This window comes from Nematostella vectensis, chromosome 8, assembly GCF_932526225.1.
Source record: "Nematostella vectensis chromosome 8, jaNemVect1.1, whole genome shotgun sequence".
In the NCBI taxonomy this organism is placed as follows: Eukaryota; Metazoa; Cnidaria; class Anthozoa; order Actiniaria; family Edwardsiidae; genus Nematostella; species Nematostella vectensis.
In genome coordinates, this window is record NC_064041.1 from 3,291,648 (window position 1) to 3,314,559 (window position 22,912).

At 38.6% G+C, this 22,912-nt stretch overlaps 2 protein-coding genes across 2 annotated transcripts; both read right to left on the bottom strand.

Moving 5' to 3' along the window:
• Window positions 1–316: 316 nt before the first annotated feature.
• Window positions 317–9,361, bottom strand: LOC5507430 (thromboxane-A synthase). Its single transcript, XM_048731528.1, is given in 8 exon segments — window positions 317–424; window positions 598–760; window positions 926–1,007; window positions 1,830–1,972; window positions 2,095–2,183; window positions 2,541–2,585; window positions 3,621–3,717; window positions 9,303–9,361. Coding segments are annotated over 7 exon segments (720 nt in total). The 5' UTR covers window positions 3,711–3,717; window positions 9,303–9,361.
• A 4,720-nt stretch (window positions 9,362–14,081) lies between these two features.
• LOC5507429 (thromboxane-A synthase) lies at window positions 14,082–22,366 on the bottom strand. Its single transcript, XM_048731529.1, has 13 exons — window positions 22,216–22,366; window positions 19,400–19,499; window positions 18,399–18,454; window positions 17,762–17,858; window positions 17,547–17,666; window positions 17,027–17,115; window positions 16,762–16,904; window positions 16,018–16,088; window positions 15,681–15,911; window positions 15,241–15,329; window positions 14,922–15,059; window positions 14,555–14,717; window positions 14,082–14,380 (listed from the first exon to the last, which is right to left on the bottom strand). Exons 1-13 carry the CDS (start codon window positions 22,302–22,304, stop codon window positions 14,306–14,308), a joined length of 1,461 nt encoding a protein of 486 aa, XP_048587486.1. The 5' UTR covers window positions 22,305–22,366; the 3' UTR covers window positions 14,082–14,305.
• Window positions 22,367–22,912: the final 546 nt, after the last annotated feature.

Below are 22,912 nucleotides of genomic sequence, written 5' to 3' on the forward strand. Positions count from 1 at the left end.
CAGAAAGAACTATAGAAACTTCAAGCTCGTAAAATTGAATAACTTTTATTTATTGATTTGAACATACTTTGTAGCAGCAAACGGTCAAAACGATAGAAACAGAAACCTAGCACAGTCCCATTCAACAGCTAACACTCAAACGAGTATAAGACTTGTTTCGGCTGAATGTGGAAGTAACTTGTAATCTTGAGGTAAGTGCCGTGCTTATTACTAAATGTGGAAGTAACTAACGCTTTGTAATCTTGAGATAAGTTCCGTGCTTAGGGCTGAATGTGGAAGTAACTAACGATTTGTAATCTTGAGGAGCATCCCGCGCTTAGGGCTGAATTTGGAAGTAACTAAGGCTTTGTAATCTTGAGGTAAATGCCGTGACGTGGCTGGTTTTGTGATCCTGGTAGCTAAAGCCTTGAAGCTGGAGAGGAACCTGGAATGAGAAACAAGAAAAATCACGTTACGAACAAGCAAAGTCCCGTCATTTCCATGGCTGAGTACTGCTCCTCTCTGGGCTTTGAACACCTGCTCTGTCGGAGTCCGACCCCAGTCATTTCAATAGCTGAGTACGCTATTCCCCTTTTGACATTTCTGGTTGCGGCTTACCACTGTTTCAGGACATCTCTCCAGACGGTAGTGCCTCAGAATGTAGACCAGCGCCATCTTTACCTCAAGTTAGGCAAACCGCATTCCAATACAATTGCGAGGACCTTCGCCGAAGGGCAGATGAGCGCACGGGTGACGAGCTTGCTTGGCTTCGGCGGTAAACCTGAAACATAACAATTTTGTCATCCATCACAAAAGAAAACGATTGAGAAAGCAACCCGTTTTCAACCGCCGTTTTAATTAAGCTTTTACTATATTGTCAATTGAATGTGGTAAATCAAATATGGAACTTTGCTTCATGGCTTAACGTTTTACATTGATTGCTCACCTTTCAGGCTGAAATTTCTCCGGTTCTGGCCAGATCTCGGGGTCCCTGTGAATGGCATACACTGGGATCATCACGAGGCAGCCTTTTAGAAAGAACTGGCCGTTGATAGTTCATGACTGGTTGCACGTACGACCAAGCCTACACATAAAAAACATATGTTGTCCTACGTCTAAATTGCAGATGGGACGGGGTTTGTTCAAAATATGTTCTGCGCATTCAGAAATACGCCTATCTTCGGGAATTACTATCCTTGAATCCTACCTCAAGCCAACCAACCCCTAGCCCCAGCCCTAGCACTAGTCCTAGAAATACGGGAAAAGGACTGCAGAAAAGAACGATGAGTTATTGTAAGAATTGGACTGCACAAAAACCAAGGGTGTAGTCAGGATTTATCCTTGGGGGGAGGGGGCAAAGTGATTTCTCAAGAACATTCGTCTCCAACTGAGACGTAACCTCCAAGACGAAAAAGCTTGATTGGACCCGGGCTCGGACTCGCCTTGTTATGCTCTATGATTTCGCTATGCAAAATATTTCAGAATGAATCAAAAATTAGATATTTTTAAGAAATCAGATATTATATATTTTTAAGAAATTTTAAGGCCATGGAAATAAACCTGGAGAAGAACAGAAAGGTATCTACTCCTGAGCGTTTTGTTAAAATTTGGGTAAAAACCTTGAAATATTATTTGGCTTTATATTAGTTCCCAAGACATTGGTTGGATGCATATAAGACCATTCATCCCTTGAGGTAAAGGTATCCTGTGTCTTTTTTTGCATTTCTGTAGGCTTGTGTTTAGGACATTTCTCACGGCCGCCATAGGCCGGTTAAGCAGTTAATGGGTAAATGACGACAACAAAAATTGAAAGGAAGCAACCAGATACACACGCTATTTGCAATTCATACCTGGCAATATTGTAAAGAGACTTGGTTTGCCAAAATATCGTTGGGCATTGGATAAAAATTGATCATTAGGGTTTGTCTGTGTTTGGCAGTCGATACCAAACGCCGTAGAAACAATGGTCTCCATCGTAAACTTCACGTAAGTTCTAAACAAAAGAAAACAAGCAGTAAAATTATAAAACCTTATATCCTATAAAAATCTTCAATCCGTCGAATTATCAGGAAATATTTGAGAATGGGATTGGGGTTCATCGGCGACATTTTTTACCTACACACATCCACACTTTTGCCATCCTTGCAAGCTTGACCTAGTTGCTCCACCAGGATTCTGCAGGATTCACTTATCAATGGCACTACCTATAAAAACAAGGAAAAATTAGAAAAACAACTGTAAAAGAAGGCTAGTGACAGAATCCAGCCGAAACTTAGGCATACTCAAAGTTTTAAAGCTGTGTAACATTACGCTGTAACGTGTTTCCTTGCTTTCCGTCCTCCCACCCTTACTTCCTTCTTCCCTTCTTTCTCTAGCCCACGACACTGTTTTTGTGCTCCCTTGAAGCACCAAAAATTTACTTCGCGGCTGACTATGTTATATCCAAAACGGAAAGCTTTTTCAAAGAATCGATTTGAGATTTGACAATAATGGCGAGACCAAAATGGTCATTATCTCTACCGATTTCCATTAATTATAAACATTCCCACGAGCACACTAACCTGTTTGATCTTGACAGCGCTGAAGGTAGGAGTGACAATGTGACACTATCTTCGCCAATCGTCATCTTGCAAAGCAATCAGGTTCTTGTCGGTGGGTGCAGTTTGGGCAGATAGCGGTACTACCTTGAAAACAGAGCAACAAGACAAGGCCTTTAAGGAATGAGCGAAAGAAAAGTTAAACGCTGATAAACAGAGGTGTAATACAAATAGATAAATCTAAAATTAAGTTGAGTTCCATACATGGTGTTCCAGGTATTATGCTTCCAATATGCACGTCATAAATTTTTGTGTATTTAAATTGGCAGAATTGGCAGCGAAACTACTTATTTGGCAGCATTTCACGTCTAATATCCAAAAATAAAAGCATTTCCATCAAGCATTGGTACTCTAAAAAAACGTTTATAAAATAGATTCGGCTGTGAAAAAAAAGGCCAGCTCAGCCTAGTTTAGGTGGAAATAGGGAAGTAATATTGAAAAATAACTTAACGATTACCCAGTACTTTTGATTGACGTGTCAACCTATCGCGTTACAAGGCCTCGTGGCCAAAACGCAAGACGCTTACGGGAGGATAAAATCGTCCGATTTTAGAATTATTCCATTATTTTTGGTATCTACGTTCTCAGATCTACGTGAACTGTTAGGTGAACGATACATGCTTTGTTAATTGCCTACATCCTGATTCTTACTATTGACGTGTATGTTCTCAGATCTACGTGAACTGTTATGTGAACGATACATGCTTTGTTAATTGCCTACATCCTGATTCTTACTATTGACGTGTATGTTATTAATGTTAATTGCTACTGTTATGATTCGTCCTAGTTTTACGTGTTGTTATGCATTTATTGCAGTTTTTACGTGAATCTAGTAAATAAATACAAACACTTTATTTAAACCACGGTACCTATTGGATTCCCAATTTCAAAGCCTGTCCTTATCATGGGCCCAAGCTGCGTATTAGGGTTCAAAACGTTTACAGGGACCCCGGCCGCTACAAATATATTTTCTGTTTCTATCATCCGTTCCCCACAAAACCAAATGTTACAGACAGGCTGTTATAAACAAAGCTCTTAATTTACCCCTCTGTTGACAAACTTGTCGAACTCTTTGACCAATATCTGTTTTGCCATCTCTGGGTCAGCCACAAGGATTGCAGCACGGGTTCCCATGTAGTACCTATATATACCAAGTAATAAAAGCACGGGTTTCCATGTAGTACCTTATATATACCAAGTAATAAAAGCACGGGTTCCCATGTAGTACCTATACATACCAAGTAATAAAAGCACGGGTTCCCATGTAGTACCTATATATACCAGGTAATAAAAGCACGGGTTCCCATGTAGTACCTATATACCAAGTAATAAAAGCACAGGTTCTTATGTAGTAACTATATATACCAAGTAATAAAAGCACGGGTTCCCATGTAGTACCTATATATACCAAGTAATAAAGCACAGGTTAACATTTAGTACCTATATATACCAAGTAAAAAAAGCACGGGTTTCCCATGTAGTACCTTATATATATCAAGTAATAAAAGCACGGGTTCCCATATTGTACCTATATATACCAAGTAATAAAAGCACGGGTTCCCATATTGTACCTATATATTCCAAGTAGTAAAAGCACGGGTTCCCATGTAGTATCTATAGTAATAAAAGCACGGGTTCCCATGTAGTATCTATAGTAATAAAAGCACGGGTTCCCACGTTGTACCTATATATACCAAGTAGTAAAAGCACGGATTCCCATGTAGTACCTATATATACCAAGTAATAAAAGCACGGGTTCCTATGTAGTACCTTATATATATCAAGTAATAAAATCACGGGTCCCCATCTAGTACCTTATATATATCAAGTAATAAAATCACGGGTCCCCATCTAGTACCTTATATATATCAAGTAATAAAAGCACGGGTTCCCATCTAGTACCTTATATATATCAAGTAATAAAAACACGGGTTCCCATGTAGTATCTATAGTAATAAAAGCACGGGTTCCCATGTAGTATCTATAGTAATAAAAGCACGGGTTCCCACGTTGTACCTATATATACCAAGTAGTAAAAGCACGGATTCCCATATGTAGTACCTATATATACCAAGTAATAAAAGCACGGGTTTCCATGTAGTACCAATATATACCACGTAATAAAAGCACGGGTTCCCACGTTGTACCTATATATACCAAGTAGTAAAAGCACGGATTCCCATGTAGTACCAATATATACTAAGTAATAAAAGCACGGGTTTCCATGTAGTACCAATATATACCACGTAATAAAAGCACGGGTTCCCATGTAGTACCTATATATACCAAGTAATAAAAGCACGGGTTCCCATGTAGTACCTATATATACCAAGTAATAAAAACACGGGTTTCCATGTAGTACCTATATATACCAAGTAATAAAATCACGGGTTCCCATGTAGTACCTATATATACTAAGTAATAAAATCACGGGTTCCCATGTAGTACTTATATATTCCAAGTAATAAAAGCACGGGTTTCCATGTAGTACCTATATATACCAAGTAATAAAAGCACGGGTTCCCATGTAGTACCTATATATACTAAGTAATAAAAGCACGGGTTTCCATGTAGTACCTATATATACCAAGTAATAAAAGCACGGGTTCCCATGTAGTACCTATATACTAAGTAATAAAATCACGGGTTCCCATGTAGTACTTATATATTCCAAGTAATAAAAGCACGGGTTTCCATGTAGTACCAATATATACTAAGTAATAAAAACACGGGTTTCCATGTAGTACCTTATATATACTAAGTAATAAAAACACGGGTTTCCATGTAGTACCTATATATACCAAGTAATAAAAGCACGGGTTTCCATGTAGTACCTATATATACCAAGTAATAAAAGCGCGGGTTTCCATGTAGTACCTATATATACCAAGTAATAAAAGCACGGGTTCCCATGTAGTACCTTATATATACCAAGTAATAAAAACACGGGTTCCCATGTAGTACCTATATATACCAAGTAATAAAAACACGGGTTCCCATGTAGTACCTATATATACCAAGTAATAAAAGCACGGGTTTCCATGTAGTACCTATATATATCAAGTAATAAAAGCACGGGTTTCCATGTAGTACCTATATATATCAAGTAATAAAAGCGCGGGTTCCCATGTAGTACCAATATATACCAAGTAATAAAATCACGGGTCCCCATCTAGTACCTTATATATATCAAGTAATAAAAACACGGGTTCCCATATTGTACCTTATATATATCAAGTAATAAAAACACGGGTTCCCATATTGTACCTATATATACCAAGTAATAAAGCACAGGTTAACATTTAGTACCTATATATACCAAGTAAAAAAAGCACGGGTTCCCAATTAGTATCTATAGTAATAAAAGCACGGGTTCCCATGTAGTATCTATAGTAATAAAAGCACGGGTTCCCACGTTGTACCTATATATACCAAGTAGTAAAAGCACGGGTTTCCATGTAGTACCTATATATACCAAGTAATAAAAGCACGGGTTCCCATCTAGTACCTATACATACCAAGTAATAAAAGCACGGGTTCCCATGTAGTACCTATATATACCAAGTAATAAAAGCACGGGTTTCCATGTAGTACCTATATATACCAAGTAATAAAAGCACGGGTTTCCATGTAGTACCAATATATACCAAGTAATAAAAACACGGGTTCCCATCTAGTACCTTATATATACCAAGTAATAAAAGCACGGGTTTCCATGTAGTACCTATATATACCAAGTAATAAAAGCACGGGTTTCCATGTAGTACCTATAGATACCAAGTAATAAAAGAACGGGTTTCCATGTAGTACCTATATATACCAAGTAATGAAAGCACGGGTTTCCATGTAGTACCTATATATACCAAGTAATAAAAGCACGGGTTTCTATGTAGTACCTATATATACCAAGTAATGAAAGCACGGGTTTCCATGTAGTACCTATAGATACCAAGTAATAAAAGAACGGGTTTCCATGTAGTACCTATATATACCAAGTAATAAAAGCACGGGTTTCCATGTAGTACCTATATATACCAAGTAATAAAAGCACGGGTTTCCATGTAGTACCTACATATACCAAGTAATGAAAGCACGGGTTCCCATGTAGTACCTATATATACCAAGTAATAAAAGCACGGGTTTCCATGTAGTACCTATATATACCAAGTAATAAAATCACGGGTTTCCATGTAGTACCTATATATACCAAGTAATAAAAGCACGGGTTCCCATCTAGTACCTATATATACCAAGTAATAAAAGAACGGGTTTCCATGTAGTACCTATATATACCAAATAATAAAGCACAGGTTAAAATTAAGTACCTATATATACCAAGTAATAAAATCACGGGTTTCCATGTAGTACCTATATATACCAAGTAATAAAAGCACGGGTTCCCATGTAGTACCTATATATACCAAGTAATAAAATCACGGGTTTCCATGTAGTACCTATATATACCAAGTAATAAAAGCACGGGTTTCTATGTAGTACCTATATATACCAAGTAATAAAAGAACGGGTTTCCATGTAGTACCTATATATACCAAATAATAAAGCACAGGTTAAAATTAAGTACCTATATATACCAAGTAATAAAAGCACAGGTTTCTATGTAGTACCTATATATACCAAGTAATGAAAGCACGGGTTCCCATGTAGTACCTATATATACCAAGTAATAAAAGCACGGGTTCCCATGTAGTACCTATATATACCAAGTAATGAAAGCACGGGTTCCCATGTAGTACCTATATATACCAAGTAATAAAAGCACGGGTTTCTATGTAGTACCTATATATACCAAGTAATAAAAGAACGGGTTTCCATGTAGTACCTATATATATCAAGTAATAAAATCACGGGTTTCCATGTAGTACTTATATATACCAAGTAATAAAAACACGGGTTTCCATGTAGTACCTATATATACCAAGTAATAAAATCACGGGTTTCCCATGTAGTACCTATATATACCAAGTAATAAAAGCACGGGTTCCCATGTAGTACCTATATATACCAAGTAATAAAAGCACGGGTTTCCCATGTAGTACCTATATATACCAAGTAATAAAAGCACGGGTTCCCATGTAGTACCTTATATATACCAAGTAATAAAAGCACGGGTTTCCATGTAGTACCTATATATACCAGGTAATAAAAGCACGGGTTCCCATGTAGTACCTATATACCAAGTAATAAAATCACGGGTTTCCATCTAGTACCTTATATATACCAAGTAATAAAAGCACGGGTTCCCATCTAGTACCTATATATACCAAGTAATAAAAGCACGGGTTCCCATGTAGTACCTATATATACCAAGTAATAAAAACACGGGTTTCCCATGTAGTACCTATATATACCAAGTAATAAAAGCGCGGGTTCCCATGTAGTACCTATATATACCAAGTAATAAAATCACGGGTTTCCATGTAGTACCTATATATACCAAGTAATAAAATCACGGGTTTCCATGTAGTGCCTATATATACCAAGTAATAAAAGCACGGGTTCCCATCTAGTACCTTATATATACCAAGTAATAAAAGCACGGGTTTCCATGTAGTACTTATATATACCAAGTAATAAAAGCACGGGTTCTCATGTATAGTACCTATATATACCAAGTAATAAAATCACGGGTTTCCATGTAGTACCTATATATACCAAGTAATAAAATCACGGGTTTCCATGTAGTACCTACATATACCAAGTAATAAAAGCACGGGTTCCCATATTGTACCTATATATACCAAGTAATAAAAGCGCGGGTTCCCATGTAGTACCTATATATACCAAGTAATAAAAGCACGGGTTCCCATCTAGTACCTTATATATACCAAGTAATAAAAGCACGGGTTTCCATGTAGTACCTATATATACCAAGTAATAAAAGCACGGGTTCCCATCTAGTACCTTATATATACCAAGTAATAAAAGCACGGGTTCCCATCTAGTACCTTATATATACCAAGTAATAAAAGCACGGGTTCCCATATAGTACCTATATATACCAAGTAATAAAAGCGCGGGTTCCCATCTAGTACCTTATATATACCAAGTAATAAAAGCACGGGTTCCCATGTAGTACCTTATATATACCAAGTAAAAAAAACACGGGTTCCCATCTAGTACCTTATATATACCAAGTAATAAAAGCACGGGTTCCCATGTAGTACCTATATATACCAAGTAATAAAAGCACGGGTTTCCATGTAGTACCTATATATACCAAGTAATAAAAGCACGGGTTCCCATGTAGTACCTATATATACCAAGTAATAAAAGCGCGGGTTCCCATGTAGTACCTATATATACCAAGTAATAAAAGCGCGGGTTTCCATGTAGTACCTTATATATATCAAGTAATAAAATCACGGGTTCCCATGTAGTGCCTATATATACCAAGTAATAAAAACACGGGTTCCCATATTGTACCTATATATACCAAGTAACAAAAACACGGGTTTCCATGTAGTACCTATATATACCAAGTAATAAAAGCACGGGTTTCCATGTAGTACCTACATATACCAAGTAATAAAAGCACGGGTTCCCATGTAGTACCTATATATACCAAGTAATAAAAGCACGGGTTTCCATGTAGTACCTATATATACCAAGTAATAAAAGCGCGGGTTTCCATGTAGTACCTATATATATCAAGTAATAAAAGCACGGGTTTCCCATGTATTATCTACTACGCCCTTGTATACCTACCCACAAAGACGCCCATACGTCTTGACGAGATACTCCTGAGCGTAAGTATCATGTTTCTGTTAAAATAATATATGCCATACTAACGTGCCCATACTAACGACATTTTAGTGTTATTACAATATTTTTGTAATACATTCAAATTCAAAATAGTCTGGCTTGTTTTCACATTATTTTGTTCTTGTATTTTCTTTCCCATTTTGTATTTTTTTTCCTTATCTTTATTTCGGTTCCTAATCTTTTTATAGAATCTATTAGAGTGGGACAATTCACGGCGTCAGTCTTGTGTTCGGCTTTATAGTTTTTGGGACTACAGAAACGAGTGAACTAGTTAAGATATTGAGCGCGAAGCATGAAAGCTGTTTTGGGGAATACGTTCACCCTGCAGTCGCCGTCGTAGGTGATTAAATTCCCTATTACAAACATGGGTACACGGGGAGGGTCATGGAAGGGGGGGGGGGGGGGTTAACGGTAATCTACGGTTGGTGGAAGTATTAGACTGTACAGAGCTTGAGCTGACCTCCACGCCCTGGGTTCCGGGGTTCCTGGTTTCCTATTAATTAAAGTACTTGCATTCTAGACTATTACGGTAAAATTCCCAATAAATTGCTCGCAATATTGTTTCTAGCAGCTCGTAAGTGCTTCCCTACATGGCCCGTGCCATAGTTCAGATGACCATTTACCATAGCTTATCATTATAACAACAAACTCACCATACGATTGTTGCGATCAGCAACACACAAGCGAGGACCAAAGAGTTGCAGAGTGTGAAAATCTGGTAGAACTCCACCGATACCGCCATCTTGCTTGAGAGCAAAAAAAACAGCAGCGAGATTAACATAATTAGTCACCGTATACATGCTTGGTTTTTTTTATGCTTTGCATGGGTTTTGTATACTTATGTTTTTTATACTAGCCAGGATTTTGTATACTTGCGTGTTTTTGCTTGCATAAAGTATTTATCTAAAGTATATTATGTATTTTTTGTAATACTTAAATAAATTTTAATGTATGTAATAATATAAAATTTTAATGTATGTAATAATATAAAAAATACTGTAAAATGAATTTTCCCGAATTTTAATGGTAATAACTAAAGTAATTTCATTACAAAATTTCATGTTACTAATCTTTTCTAATCTGCCAAGTCCACTTCGTAAAATTATTAACACAACTTCAAATAGTGCAAAAATAAAAATGATTGATTGATTGATTGATTGATTTGTTGGATTTTGGATTTTGTTACTAACTAGCGGATTCTTTACTCGCAAAGATTTGTTCATATTCTTTTGTGAATTAGTTTTTATTACAAGGATTATTTAAGAGTTTGATTGATAGTTTTCCATAAGTTTATTGGTAAATTGATACTATGTTGCGAATACGAATTTTGAAAGTTTGGCGCCTGATACCAGGGATCATCAAAGTCTCGGTGGTACAAGTTCAATTTATGATATAGTAGAGCTCTTAGTCGGACACTCACCGTGCTTCGGCCAGAGACGGGAAGACGTTTTAAAGTATGCTGTAACTCGGTGATGCTCTTGTCTTTATCCTGCTGGTTTCGTGCCGAAGTGTTCACAGTGCTTGATTATCTTGGGATCTTATTACGTGAGCAGTCGCGGCAAGTCACGCCATATTGCGTGTGGTGCATAACTAAATCAATTGTAATGTTTCGATAGCTACTATGCATGCAAACAGTATTATAATCTCGGTACGCATAACAAAACAATAACTTCAGACCTATTAAGAGCAATGGGAAAGCATGAGCTCTGAGGCCGAGAAGGGACAGGTTTAGAGGGAAGGCGTGTGAGAGAGAGCTTTGTTCCTGCGGGGAGGAGGGTGTGTGCAGATTACAAAAACTTCAGCCATTTGGTGATGACTGAGTGATTTATTGTTATTTTCAGTCTTATAATTAATTATTCTAATTAATGCATACCGAGAATAGTCTTATATACAGTAAAAATCAACTATAACCGCTTTATGCTATGCACCTACTACCAAGATCATGGGCGAGCGCTTTTCAGTGACAGAGCTCAGAGTGGCTGAGGCGGGGTCACGTGACGAAAATTCCCATAGTAACCGAAAAAAAATCGCGCATGCGCAACGGGATTCGATAGCAGCTATCGGCAAAGGTTTCTTCTGCAGACACAGACAAACGGGACAGGGTACGAGACACGTACTTAAGGTCTCGGTAAAGGTAAACGACGTGTCCGCGGAAAAAAAGTATTGTCGCTCCGCAATTTTCACTACATGTACAAACTATATATCAAATAAAAGATAAAAGATTGAATTATCTCCTCCAAGTTTTATTTTTGCAATAGCTAATTCCGTGTTTAAGTTTTGAGGCCTCGAACTCAAAAGTACGGCGTTTACTCTAGAGCGTAATGCACCTTCGCGTTATTGCGCATGCACTTGCACGTAATTGCATCTCAATGACAGATAGATGATCTATAGTGTGTGAGGACTTTTTGTTATTTGACACTGTCAACAAAATATCACGAATCAAAGTTGGAACTCTCATTTCTGGCGAAATTTTGGACACGAAAAGTGCTATGAAAGCAATCTTCAGTCGAAAATCGAAAACTCCTCACACATTTTATGACATGGCATAATAATAAGCTAGAAAAGATTTGGCGTGAATTCACAGTGAACAGGTCACGGAAAACAGCAAAGGCCCATTTCAGCCGTCTTAGAATGCGATTGATGGAAAAAATGTTTTGCAAAAATAAAGTTTAAAAACTATTGATACAAATTTTGCAAAAAACACGATCAACTGGATTGAAGACTGTGGACAAGCCTTCAGGAAACTCAAAGAGGCCCTGTGCTCGTCTCCAGTACTAAGAAGCCCAGACTACAACATAGCATTTCTGCTGCAAACTGACGCATCAGATCGAGGCTTTGGAGCTGTTCTGAGTCAGATTGGAGATGACGGAGAAGAACATCCGGTCACGGGAATTAGGATACTTTGTCAGCAATTTCTTAATATAATAACCAAAAAATGCATTCCCAATTCGCTGAATAGTGTATTCAGCGAATAAAATATCTCTAACCTTTGCGCGAAATGTCTTCTGCCTCCCGATTCAGCGGAATCCTTTTTCTTTATATTTATATTTCTCTTGTCTAAAAACCCACGCGATCGTTGTTTTCAACTCTCGAAACATTTGAACAGTACTGCGTAACCATAGCCTCTTGAGTGTTCGTGACTAGCCCGAACGCTCTCCGAACCTAACTTCGTATTTAGGTTCTATATAAAATAGGAAGGGAGTGAAACAACGCTCCATTGTTCGAAAACCTGCTTAGTTACGGCCAAATGTTGTGATGTTGGTATGACACATGATTGATGAGTGACAGCTCACTTTCTCTTTGAACTTATCGCGCCGCCGACACACGCCCGGGCATGCCCGTGATCTTACTAAACAATTATCTATAGTTTCCTCCAATCTCGTTATGATCACAGTATTTATCATATTTATCTATTTATTTTTGTCTGTGTTTTGTCTTTTTGCCTCGACAAACGCCCGCTAGCGAGCCTTTTTAGTTAAGGTGAAAGGAAAGACAGCAAAACTTTGAGCCGTTTTTGCTGGACAAAACTGGACTCGGGCTAGCCGGGCCCTTTTAATGACTACTGTGCCTTTGCCGCTTGCCCGCTGGGTGGGCAAAACTGAAACACATTTGTTTTTCAATTTTATTGAGTAAACAACATTACGGTACTTACTAAATAAACAACATTACAGTACTTACTAGAAGTTTACTCAAAAGGGAAGGTGTAACGGTACACGGAGTACTGTGGGGACTGACTAACTAAATTATATAATTCAAGTGGCACGTAATTCTGTGGCATGCACAGGTAGGTTCCCAAAGTACACGTACAAGGATGGTCAACATCAAATTTTGTGTAATCTCTATTTTTAATAAGTTCGTAATGCCAGCAGCAAGTGTAAAATCAATTTACATGGCGATCAACTGACGGCAGCGGGTTTTCTGGACGCTAGCGGGCATTAAACTAAAAACAGCGGGCTTTATGGACGGTAGCGGGTGTCAAACGGACGGTAGCGGGCCTTGTGGATGGCAGCGGGCCTTATGGACGCTAGCGGGCATTAAATGGAAAACAGCGGACCTTATGGACGCTAGCGGACATTAAGCAAATTCGGCGGGCGTTACTTGAACATAAAAACCCGGCGGGCCTTTGGAAGACAAAAGCGGGCTTCAAGAGACATCAGCGAGGAAAAGGCACGCTAGCGGGCCTCGATGACTTGTTGACAAGCGGGCTTATTGGACGGAAGCGGGTGTAAAAACGGACGCCACCGGGCAAAATCTACGTGGGTTACCAACATTATGCACATAGCCTATACTAAATGTTATTGGTTTTATTTCAGAATGATCATGAATGCCGTCTTATCTAGTTTGCTGCTATCAGTATGTGCTCACAAATCAAGCCCTTGTGGTTTCTGCAACGGCCTAGAATGCCCCAAATTCAAATTTGAGAATGAGACCAAAGATTACGAAGTGAGATGCTACGAATCGTACAAGTGGGCACCAGCTGTTGTTTCAGATATACAGGATATGAGTTGGTCCAGTTCGCGTGTACACATCCCTACAAATCCCCCCTGAAAAGAAATGTTTATTTCTCCCTTCAAGACCCCCTTGAAAGCCCTGGGAACCCCTCCCTTCAATGCCAACAACTGAAAAAGCCATATCAGTGCTGTAACGCCTCTAGGGGCCAGGGGGTCCGTGCCCCACCAGTTTTATTTTTCTGAAATTAAAAGAAAATGACAACCAACAGTCTTTTTCAATTTTCTAATTCTTATTGAGTTTTATTAGTACTATTTACATATTTCATTTATTGTTGAGGCTTGTTGGGTGAATTGGTTTCATTTTGAAAAAAACATATCTTGTTATTACGCTTTGTAATCTTGGGGTAAATGCCGTGCATAGGGCTGGATGTGGAAGTGACTAACGCTTTGTAATCTTGAGGTAGATGCCGTGCTAATTACTGAATGTGAAAGAAGCTAACGCTTTGTAATCTTGAGGTAAATGCCATGCTTAGGGATTATCGTGATGGTGCCTTGAAGCTGGACAGGAACCTGGAATAAGAAACAAGCAAAATCATGTGACAAACAAGCAAAATCACGTCCGTCGGTGATCGACCCCATCATTTCAATAGCTGAGTACCACTCTGTCCCAGTCCGAGCCTCTGTCATTTCAATGGCTAAGTACCCCTCCCCTCTGGGATTTTGACATTGCTCGTTACGGTTTACCTCAGTCTCAGGACATCTCTCCAGACGGTAGTATCTTAGGATGTAGACCAGCGCCATCTTTGCTTCAAGTAAGGCAAACCGCATTCCAATACAGTTACGAGGACCTCCGCCGAAGGGCAGATAAGCGTACGGGTGACGAGCTTGCTTGGCTTCGGCGGTAAACCTGAAACATCAAATGGAGTCTTTAAGCAACTATTTTTTCATCCTTAACAAAAGAAAACAGTTAAGAAAGCATCCCATTTTTAACCGCATATTTGATTTACCACGATCGAATGTGGTAAATCAAGTATGGTTTTAGAATCCAAAAACATCTGGTCAACAAAACTTGTCCTCTAGTACCGAACAAACTTTTACGGTGATTGCTCACCTTTCAGGTTGAAATTTCTCCGGTTCTGGCCAGATCTCGGGGTCCCTGTGCATGGCAAACACTGGGATCAGCACGATGCAGCCTTTTGGAAAGAACTGGCCGTTGATAGTACATGACTGGTTGCACGTACGACCAAACCTACACAAGAGATCATACCAGTATCAGTAGTAGCCTCAAGCATGGTATATCAAAATCCGTCTAGAAAAAACATAGAGTTCCTTGGGTCGATTCAAAATTGCTGCCACGAGTATGATCTGTGGTACACTTCGGACTAGTCACACGCAACTGGGTCCGTCCGTCTGTCTGTTTGAGGTCTTACCTAAATCCTGGCGGGTAGAGTCGCAAAGCTTCCTGGACCACCATGTCCAAGTACTCCATACCAAGAACAGTGTCGTAGTCAAAATTGTCCTGGCAAATAATTATGGTATCAAAGAGGAATTATTCAACCAAAATCTTCAGCCAATGCTCGATTTAATAATGACGAAAGAGCGAGATGCGATTCAGTGTTAGGTAACTGAGTGTGAGTCGATGCAGCTGAATGGGCAGAGGCGCGTGGATATGTGCCGCAAGGAAGACGGAGGACTTTTCAAAAGTGTACTCAGTGGAATTATAACTTTCTTCACGCTAACGATTCCTTGAAAAAACAACTTGATGCCCACTTGAAGACAGTATCTCGATACCAGGGGGTTGATAATTTAACGATACTATCTCATTACTGTTAGGCAACTTAAACGTTACAAGGGAGTTCATAATTCTTACTCCAACTGTAGCGGCCACCTCGTCTATCTCCTCGATGAGTCTGTCTTGCTTGTCCGGGTTGAGGGCTAGTAAGTATGAAGTGAACGCCATCGTGTTGCTTGTTGTTTCGTAGCCAGCTAAGATGAAGGTAAAACACTGCGCCACGATTTCGTCATCTGAGAGCTTGTTCTTGCGCCTGCCATCATCGTCTGTCGTCTCGGCCGACAGCAGGATCTCAAGCAAGTCTTTCCTCTGAATACAAAGTCAAAGGGCTTGGGTCCATCATTTTTATTAAAATAGTGACACGGCAGATTCTGGGTCCCGAAGGTGCCCTTGAGGGAAGTGTAAATATTTTTACCCCTTGGGATCCTGTTTCTCGACGATGCTTGATGATCTGACGAGCAGCATCTACTATGAACATAGCGGATTACCAGTCTCTGTCTGCTTGCCCAGTCCAAGCTGTTTCACCATTAAGCTTACGATTGGCTGGAGATACGGGAAAAGGACTGCAGAAAAGAAGGATGATATATTGTGAGAATTATTACTTTAGAAAACTTATAATGAAAGCTGTAGGCGTTTACAATCCATGATGGGAGCCAGGGTAAAGTACAGAGAAATTTGCCTGAACTAAAAGCTAGAAAAAACAAACAAGAACAACAGCGACGAAGAAAACAACTTTAAACCATGGACTTCTGTTTGCAACCAGAATTCACCAAAACTAAAACTAGACTGGCACTTATGGTGTCGTGAAGCAAAGTGTTTCATGTATTTCATAATGGGTCTGAAGTTGATAAAATGTTTAAATGTTTTGGAAAAAAAAATACAAAAATACAAAAGGTACCGATTTGAGCATTTTGTTTAATTATGTCTAAAAACCTTGGTTTATCATTTGGTTCTACAGTAGATCCTGTCTTTTTGGTATCTATATGACTATTCACTTCTTGAGGTAAAGGTATCCTGTGCTTATTTTGAATTTGTGAAGGCTTGTGTTGTGGGTATTTCTCACGGCCGCCACAGGCCGGTTAAGGAGTCAATGGGTTAATGAAGACAACAACATTAATAGAAAGCAAGTATCTACACACACACTATTTGTAATGCATACCTGCCAACATTCTAAAGAGACTTTGTCCGCCAAACAGTCGTTGGGCATTGGGTACAAATTGATCATTAGGATTTGTCTGTGTTTGGCAATCGATACCAAACGCCGTAGTAACAATGGTTTCCATCGTAAACTTCCCGTAACTTCTAAACAAAAGAAAACACACAGGTTAAACATTATACCTTATGCAGATTCCTATTGGAAATTTAATCTAATTATCAGGAGATATGGGAGGATAAGATTGGGGTGTGTCGGCGACTTTTCTTACCTAAGCACATCCACACTTTTGCCATCCTTGCAAGCTTCCCCTAATTTTTCCACCAGGATTCTGCAGGATTCATTTATCAAAGGCAGAACCTATAAATACAATGAAACATTTGACTAAAATAGGAGGTTAGTGACAGAATCCAGTCGTATCCCAACTTAGGCATTTTCAAAGCATTTTTAATAGCAGAGAATCAGGCATGTACCTAATGTGTGTATAATTGTGTGGAGCATCCCTCGAAAACATAATTCCTCCCTTCCGCCCTCCCACCCTTACTTCCTTCTTCCCTTCTTTCTCTTCACAACGCCTTTGTTGCCCTACTCTCTTCAAACCCCAAAAATTTACTTCGCGGCTTTCTATGTGATAACCAAAACAGAGAGTACTTTTAAACAATCTATCGATTTGAGCAAGATATTTACAATAATGGACGAGAACCAAAAAGGTAATCATTTCTAATTCCCAATAAATCTTCCCTCTCTCTTACCACTTAGCTATGCTTTAACATTCCCGCTAACACACCCACCTGTTTAAGCTTGACAGCGCTGAAGGTGGGGGTGATAGTGTGACGCAATCTTCGCCAATCGTCATCTTGCAAAGAGAGCAGGGTCTTGTCGGTGGGTGGGGTTTGGGCAGATTGCACTATCTTGAAAAGAAAGCAACAGGACAAGGCCTTTAAGAATGTGAGATTAAGACTTATAGCTGATGATGGTTCGTTATGAAAAATAAAACGGCCCTTACCGGTCTATTGACAAACTTGTCGAACTCTTTGACCAATATCTGTTTTGCCATCTCTGGGTCAGCCACAAGGATTGCAGCACGGGTTCCCATGTAGTACCTATATATACCAAGTAATAAAAGCACGGGTTTCCATGTAGTTCCAATATATACAAAGTAATAAAAGCACGGGTTCTCATGTAGTACCTATACATACCAAGTAATAAAAGCAGGGTTCCCATGTAGTACCTACATATACCAAGTAATAAAATCACGGGTTCCCATGTAGTACCTATATATACCAAGTAATAAAAACACGGGTTCCCATGTAGTACTTATATATACCAAGTAATAAAAACACGGGTTCCCATCTAGTACCTATATATACCAAGTAATAAAAACACGGGTTCCCATGTAGTACCTATATATACCAAGTAATAAAAGCACGGGTTTCCCATGTAGTACCTATATATACCAAGTAATAAAAACACGGGTTTCCATGTAGTACCTATATATACCAAGTAATAAAGGCATGGGTTTCCATGTAGTACCTATATATACCAAGTAATAAAAGCACGGGTTCCCATGTAGTACCTATATATACCAAGTAATAAAAGCACGGGTTTCCCATGTATTATCTATCACGCCCTTGTATACCTACCCACAAAGACGCCCATACGTCTTGACGAGATACTCCTGAGCGTAAGTATCATGTTTCTGTTAAAATAATAAAATAATACCAAGTATTACTCAAAGGCTAATAATGGAGGCACGGCAGGGCTAGGTCCCATGTAAGGTGTTACCCCTATACTTGAACAAAGTGAAATATATATTTTTTTATTCATACACCTAGGTAGTTTAAGGGAGTGTTCATTAAATACACCGACGGGGGAGGGGAGATATTGAGGGGGGGGGGGGGGGGGGGCTCCGAAAATTTATAACCACCAAAAGGAGGGGCTCCGGAAAAAAGTCCTCTAACGGAAAGAGAAAGAAAATTTTGGTGTTCTATAAGGGGGGGGGGGGGGGTACCGAAAAAAATGTTAACAATGAAAGGGGGGCTCCGAAATTTTAAGATGTTTTTAGTAAAAATTTTCCCTCCCCCCCTCCCCCCTCGGTGTAATTAGTGAACACTCCCTTAGTTATGGGTGAATCAGTCCGCATTCTTGCGCTTTGTCTCAATCTTTAGACTGACAACATGTTACTGGTGTCACAGTACAGTCACAACACGTGCTAGCTATAGCAGTAGCTTTATTTTAAAAGGGAAACACTCAAAACTGTGACACACTTACAAACTAGTGGCCCTCCGTAAAATCAATCAAATTACAATAGTACAAAAATACGATAGTATTTTGGTGAAGTAGATGGAAAAAGCCCTCCTATTCCGAGGCTTGATATGTGTCAGTGTTGGCAATGCAGTGTGATGACACAACCACTCAGAATCACCTTCGATTCAAGCCCCGATACCTGAACAGTCAAGATCAGCAGAAGATCACGATCTATGTACGCTGTACCAAGGCACCATGAGAAAGGATCGATGTCACTACTCAAAATTATCTTATCCAATCACTTCCCCATAGTATGGCAAAAGTTACGGTCATTATAAAAAACTCATTATTCTTTATTCATTAGTCACATGGATGGATAGGATTATTTGAACGTTACCTTCTCGTAAAGAATCGGCAAATTGCCGATAAATGGCCATGGTTTGGGACCAGGAATGCCAAGATTTCTCAGAAAAGAAAACGGGGCGAAGCCTATTTTCCTAGAAAGGGAAAAATCTGTTTGATTTAGGATGCCGATATACCACTTTTTTTCTATCATTGTTTATTTTTGGTACCTTTGGATTAATGCATGATAAATTAATGATAAGTAAATACATAATAAACAATGTGTAGATATCAACATCTGGCGAAAGTATTTGACTGTACAGAGCTAAATCATATAATAATATATAATATATATAATCACTTGACTAATAATGATTTTGTGAATGATTTTCGAACTTTAGGGCACAATACTTGAATAATAAGACTCGGTGTATTCGATGCATAGCTCTGTTTTGTAGACCCAATTTGTGGATCCACTCCTCATTAAAGGGGCAGTGTCATGGTAAGAGCTTTGCAATAGCTCTCTGGCCATGATACAATGAATTTCAGTGAAATTCTAATACTGACTTGTGAGCTTTTGGTACATGTGGGAGACTTAAATCCAAAGAAAATGACCACAAACTGTCAATAAACATAGTTTTCAATAAAATATTGCATATTATATCAACAAGGCATTGACAGCTTTAAAAAAAGTTCAACTGTTTGTAGCTAAATAAAAAGCTTAGCCTACAATAAACACTGACTTGAGACATGCGCAGTACCATGACGCTGCACCTTTAAACTGAAATACAATTACATCAAAGTTTATTACTACGTACGTAGATATCCCGATGAAACTAAAAAGCATTGATAAATTTAATAATAATTTAAATCAACTTATTAAATGGTTTTCAATTATTATAAGCAGTTGATAACAATGGATACTCACTCAAATTTTCCCCCGTTATTAATTGTTATTGATATTTTAATTATTATCAATTTATTCGTCGCATTCTACCCGACCTCTTTCGCCGCGCTCAAATCGTTGTCGCCGCGGAGCCTCTGGTACCCAGGGTAGCGCATTCTAGCTATGAATTAATTCTCGATTTATATCAATAAAATTGATATTGCTATCAATTCGATTATTATCAATTTCTATCAAATAGAATTTTGTTTATTAATTGTTTTTAACTGTTCAGTTATATTAATTGATATCAAATTTTATGTGAGAGAACGTTGAATGAGAAAGTGGTAGACCACAGGGAGCCCACTCAACACAGCGCATTTTTTATTTAGCATGTGCTTTGGACTTCGTTTATGAATATCAATTAGGTCACGAAGTTCTCAATAAAACTCCTTCCAAATACATATGCCTTACTCTTTATTGCATCCATTCATGTTTGAAACACTTTCTTTTATACCCCTGCGTCGAGTTTTTTTTCAGAATTATTCGGGTTTTGCAAAAACCCGATTTCAAGCCTAAAGGCTTAGTTCAGACAAGGGTGGAAAGTTATTTTCAAACTCAGTTACACCACTTCTGCTGAATTCATTTGTATTTAAATAAAATCAAAGCAAAAAATACATTTCTCCACATATATCGCTAGAGTGATGCTAGAGCTAACTTAAGATGGAAATTGCTGCCATTATAAGGCACAGGCGAACGATCAATTGCGATTTAAAATTACACCTTACCTTAAAATCTGTCATGGAAACATGTCTGAACACGACATCTCGGCGAAAAATTCGACAAAAAAAACATTCAGAGGGGGCAGGAGTTTGTTTGCGTTCAATACAAAGAGTGGTCGAATTTTACGCCAAGATGTCGTGGTCAGACCTGAACTTAAGCCTTTAGGTCTGAACTTAAGCCTTTAGGCTTGAAATCGGGTTTTCGCAAAACCCGAATAATTCTGAAAAAAATCGACGCAGGGGTATAAAAAAAGTGTTCCAAACGTGAATGGATGCAATAAAGAGTAAGACATATGTATTTGGAAGGAGTTTTATTGAGAACTTCGTGACCTAATTGATATTCATAAACGAAGTCCAAAGCACATGCTAAATAAACAATGCGCTGAGTTGAGTGGGCTCCCTGTGAAAATAACATCGTATGTCATTCATCTGCGTTTCCTTCGCGCGCGTGAGATTCGAAGGGCAAATACCTTCTGCATGATGCACGTCTGCATATTAAGTCATGAATAGAAAAAAAATCTGCTGCTTTTTGTTTGGATGTACCTATACATCGTGCTGCGTTAGTCGGGTGCATAGCTGTTACTCAGTTAATTGCAAATGTAGTTGTCTTTTATGCACCGAAGGCGAAGACGAACACGTTTGGCTTAGAATTGACCGTCACGCCGCCAGATTGTTGGAAATAAGCGATTTTGGTAGGGATTCACCTCTAGCTTTGCAGGCGAAGCGAAGGTTGCTATTTGAGACCATTTACGTTTTTTGTGTGAGTGACGTTCTTTGCGCGATAAGAACTGTCAGTTTTTGAGCTTATCTGAACAGAGATGTCATGAACATCTTGCTAGTGCGACCGGGCCCTTGGCTTCCCAAGGATGAAATTAGCGTAAAGCAATGTTATAGTAATTGAGTTGTAAACACAAAATGTCGAGTTAGCAATACGCTGTAATACGAAATGTTGAGTTTTAAATACAAAAGTCAATGGTGAAATTTCGTAAGTAAATAAAAAACTTGGCGAGGATCGTACATAAGGTACTAGAACATTTCCTTTTAAAGTGGTAGCATTTTTTACTCTTTTATAACGGCAAAATTCCCGATTAACTTCTAAGGATTTCTATCAATATTTTCGAGAAGTTCGTGCTTCCCTAGATGGCCCGTGCCTAAGTTGAGATGACCATTTACCATAGCAAATCATCATCATAACAACAAACTCACCATACGATTGTTGCGATAAGCAACACACAAGCGAGGACCAAAGAGTTGCAGAGTGTGAAAATCTGATAGAACTCCAACGGTACCGCCATCTTGCTTGAGAGAAGCAAACAAACCGGTAGCGAGATTTACGTTATTAGTCACCGATTGAACTGGTCACAGTTGACTGGCGTTACTAATTTCAAGGGCGGTAGGAACGGCTTTAAGTAACTGACTACCGACAAAACATGAAAAAAAACTAGTGACTAGCGACAAAAAAAGAATTTGCCGACTGCTGACATTTTATTATTTCCGGTATTTTTACTCTTTTCTTTCATCGTCAATCTACTTAAATTCGGCCATTCCAGAATCTGCACTTTGTATTTTCTGTTGCATCAATATTTCAGTCAATTATTAATCCATATTTAATTCTTTATCAATAAGTTATTCATTACTAATCAATTCTAAATAAAGTTTAATCTCGTTTATACATTAAATCTGGTACTAAAGCGAATACTAGCTTAGATTCACCGACTACCGACAAAGACTGATAATTGTTACCGACTACCGACAAATTAACTTTAATTTATTAAATTAAAGTTAATTTAAAGCCCTATTTACACTACACAAACTAACCCGGGTTCGACCCGAGTTAAGCGGGTTAGTTTTTCGTAGTATAAATGCAACTAACCCGGGTTCGACCCGGGTTGAAGTAACCTAC

Excerpts from the sequence above, each read along its gene's own strand:
- LOC5507429 (XM_048731529.1), bottom strand. The coding sequence starts at position 22,304 with ATGGCGGTACCGTTGGAGTTCTATCAGATTTTCACACTCTGCAACTCT. Across the intron at positions 17,116-17,546 it reads GCGCTGTCAAGCTTAAACAG|GTTCTGCCTTTGATAAATGA; the intron begins GTGGGTGTGTTA and ends TTGTATTTATAG. Across the intron at positions 16,089-16,761 it reads TCTCTTTAGAATGTTGGCAG|AATCCGCTATGTTCATAGTA; the intron begins GTATGCATTACA and ends ACAGAGACTGGT.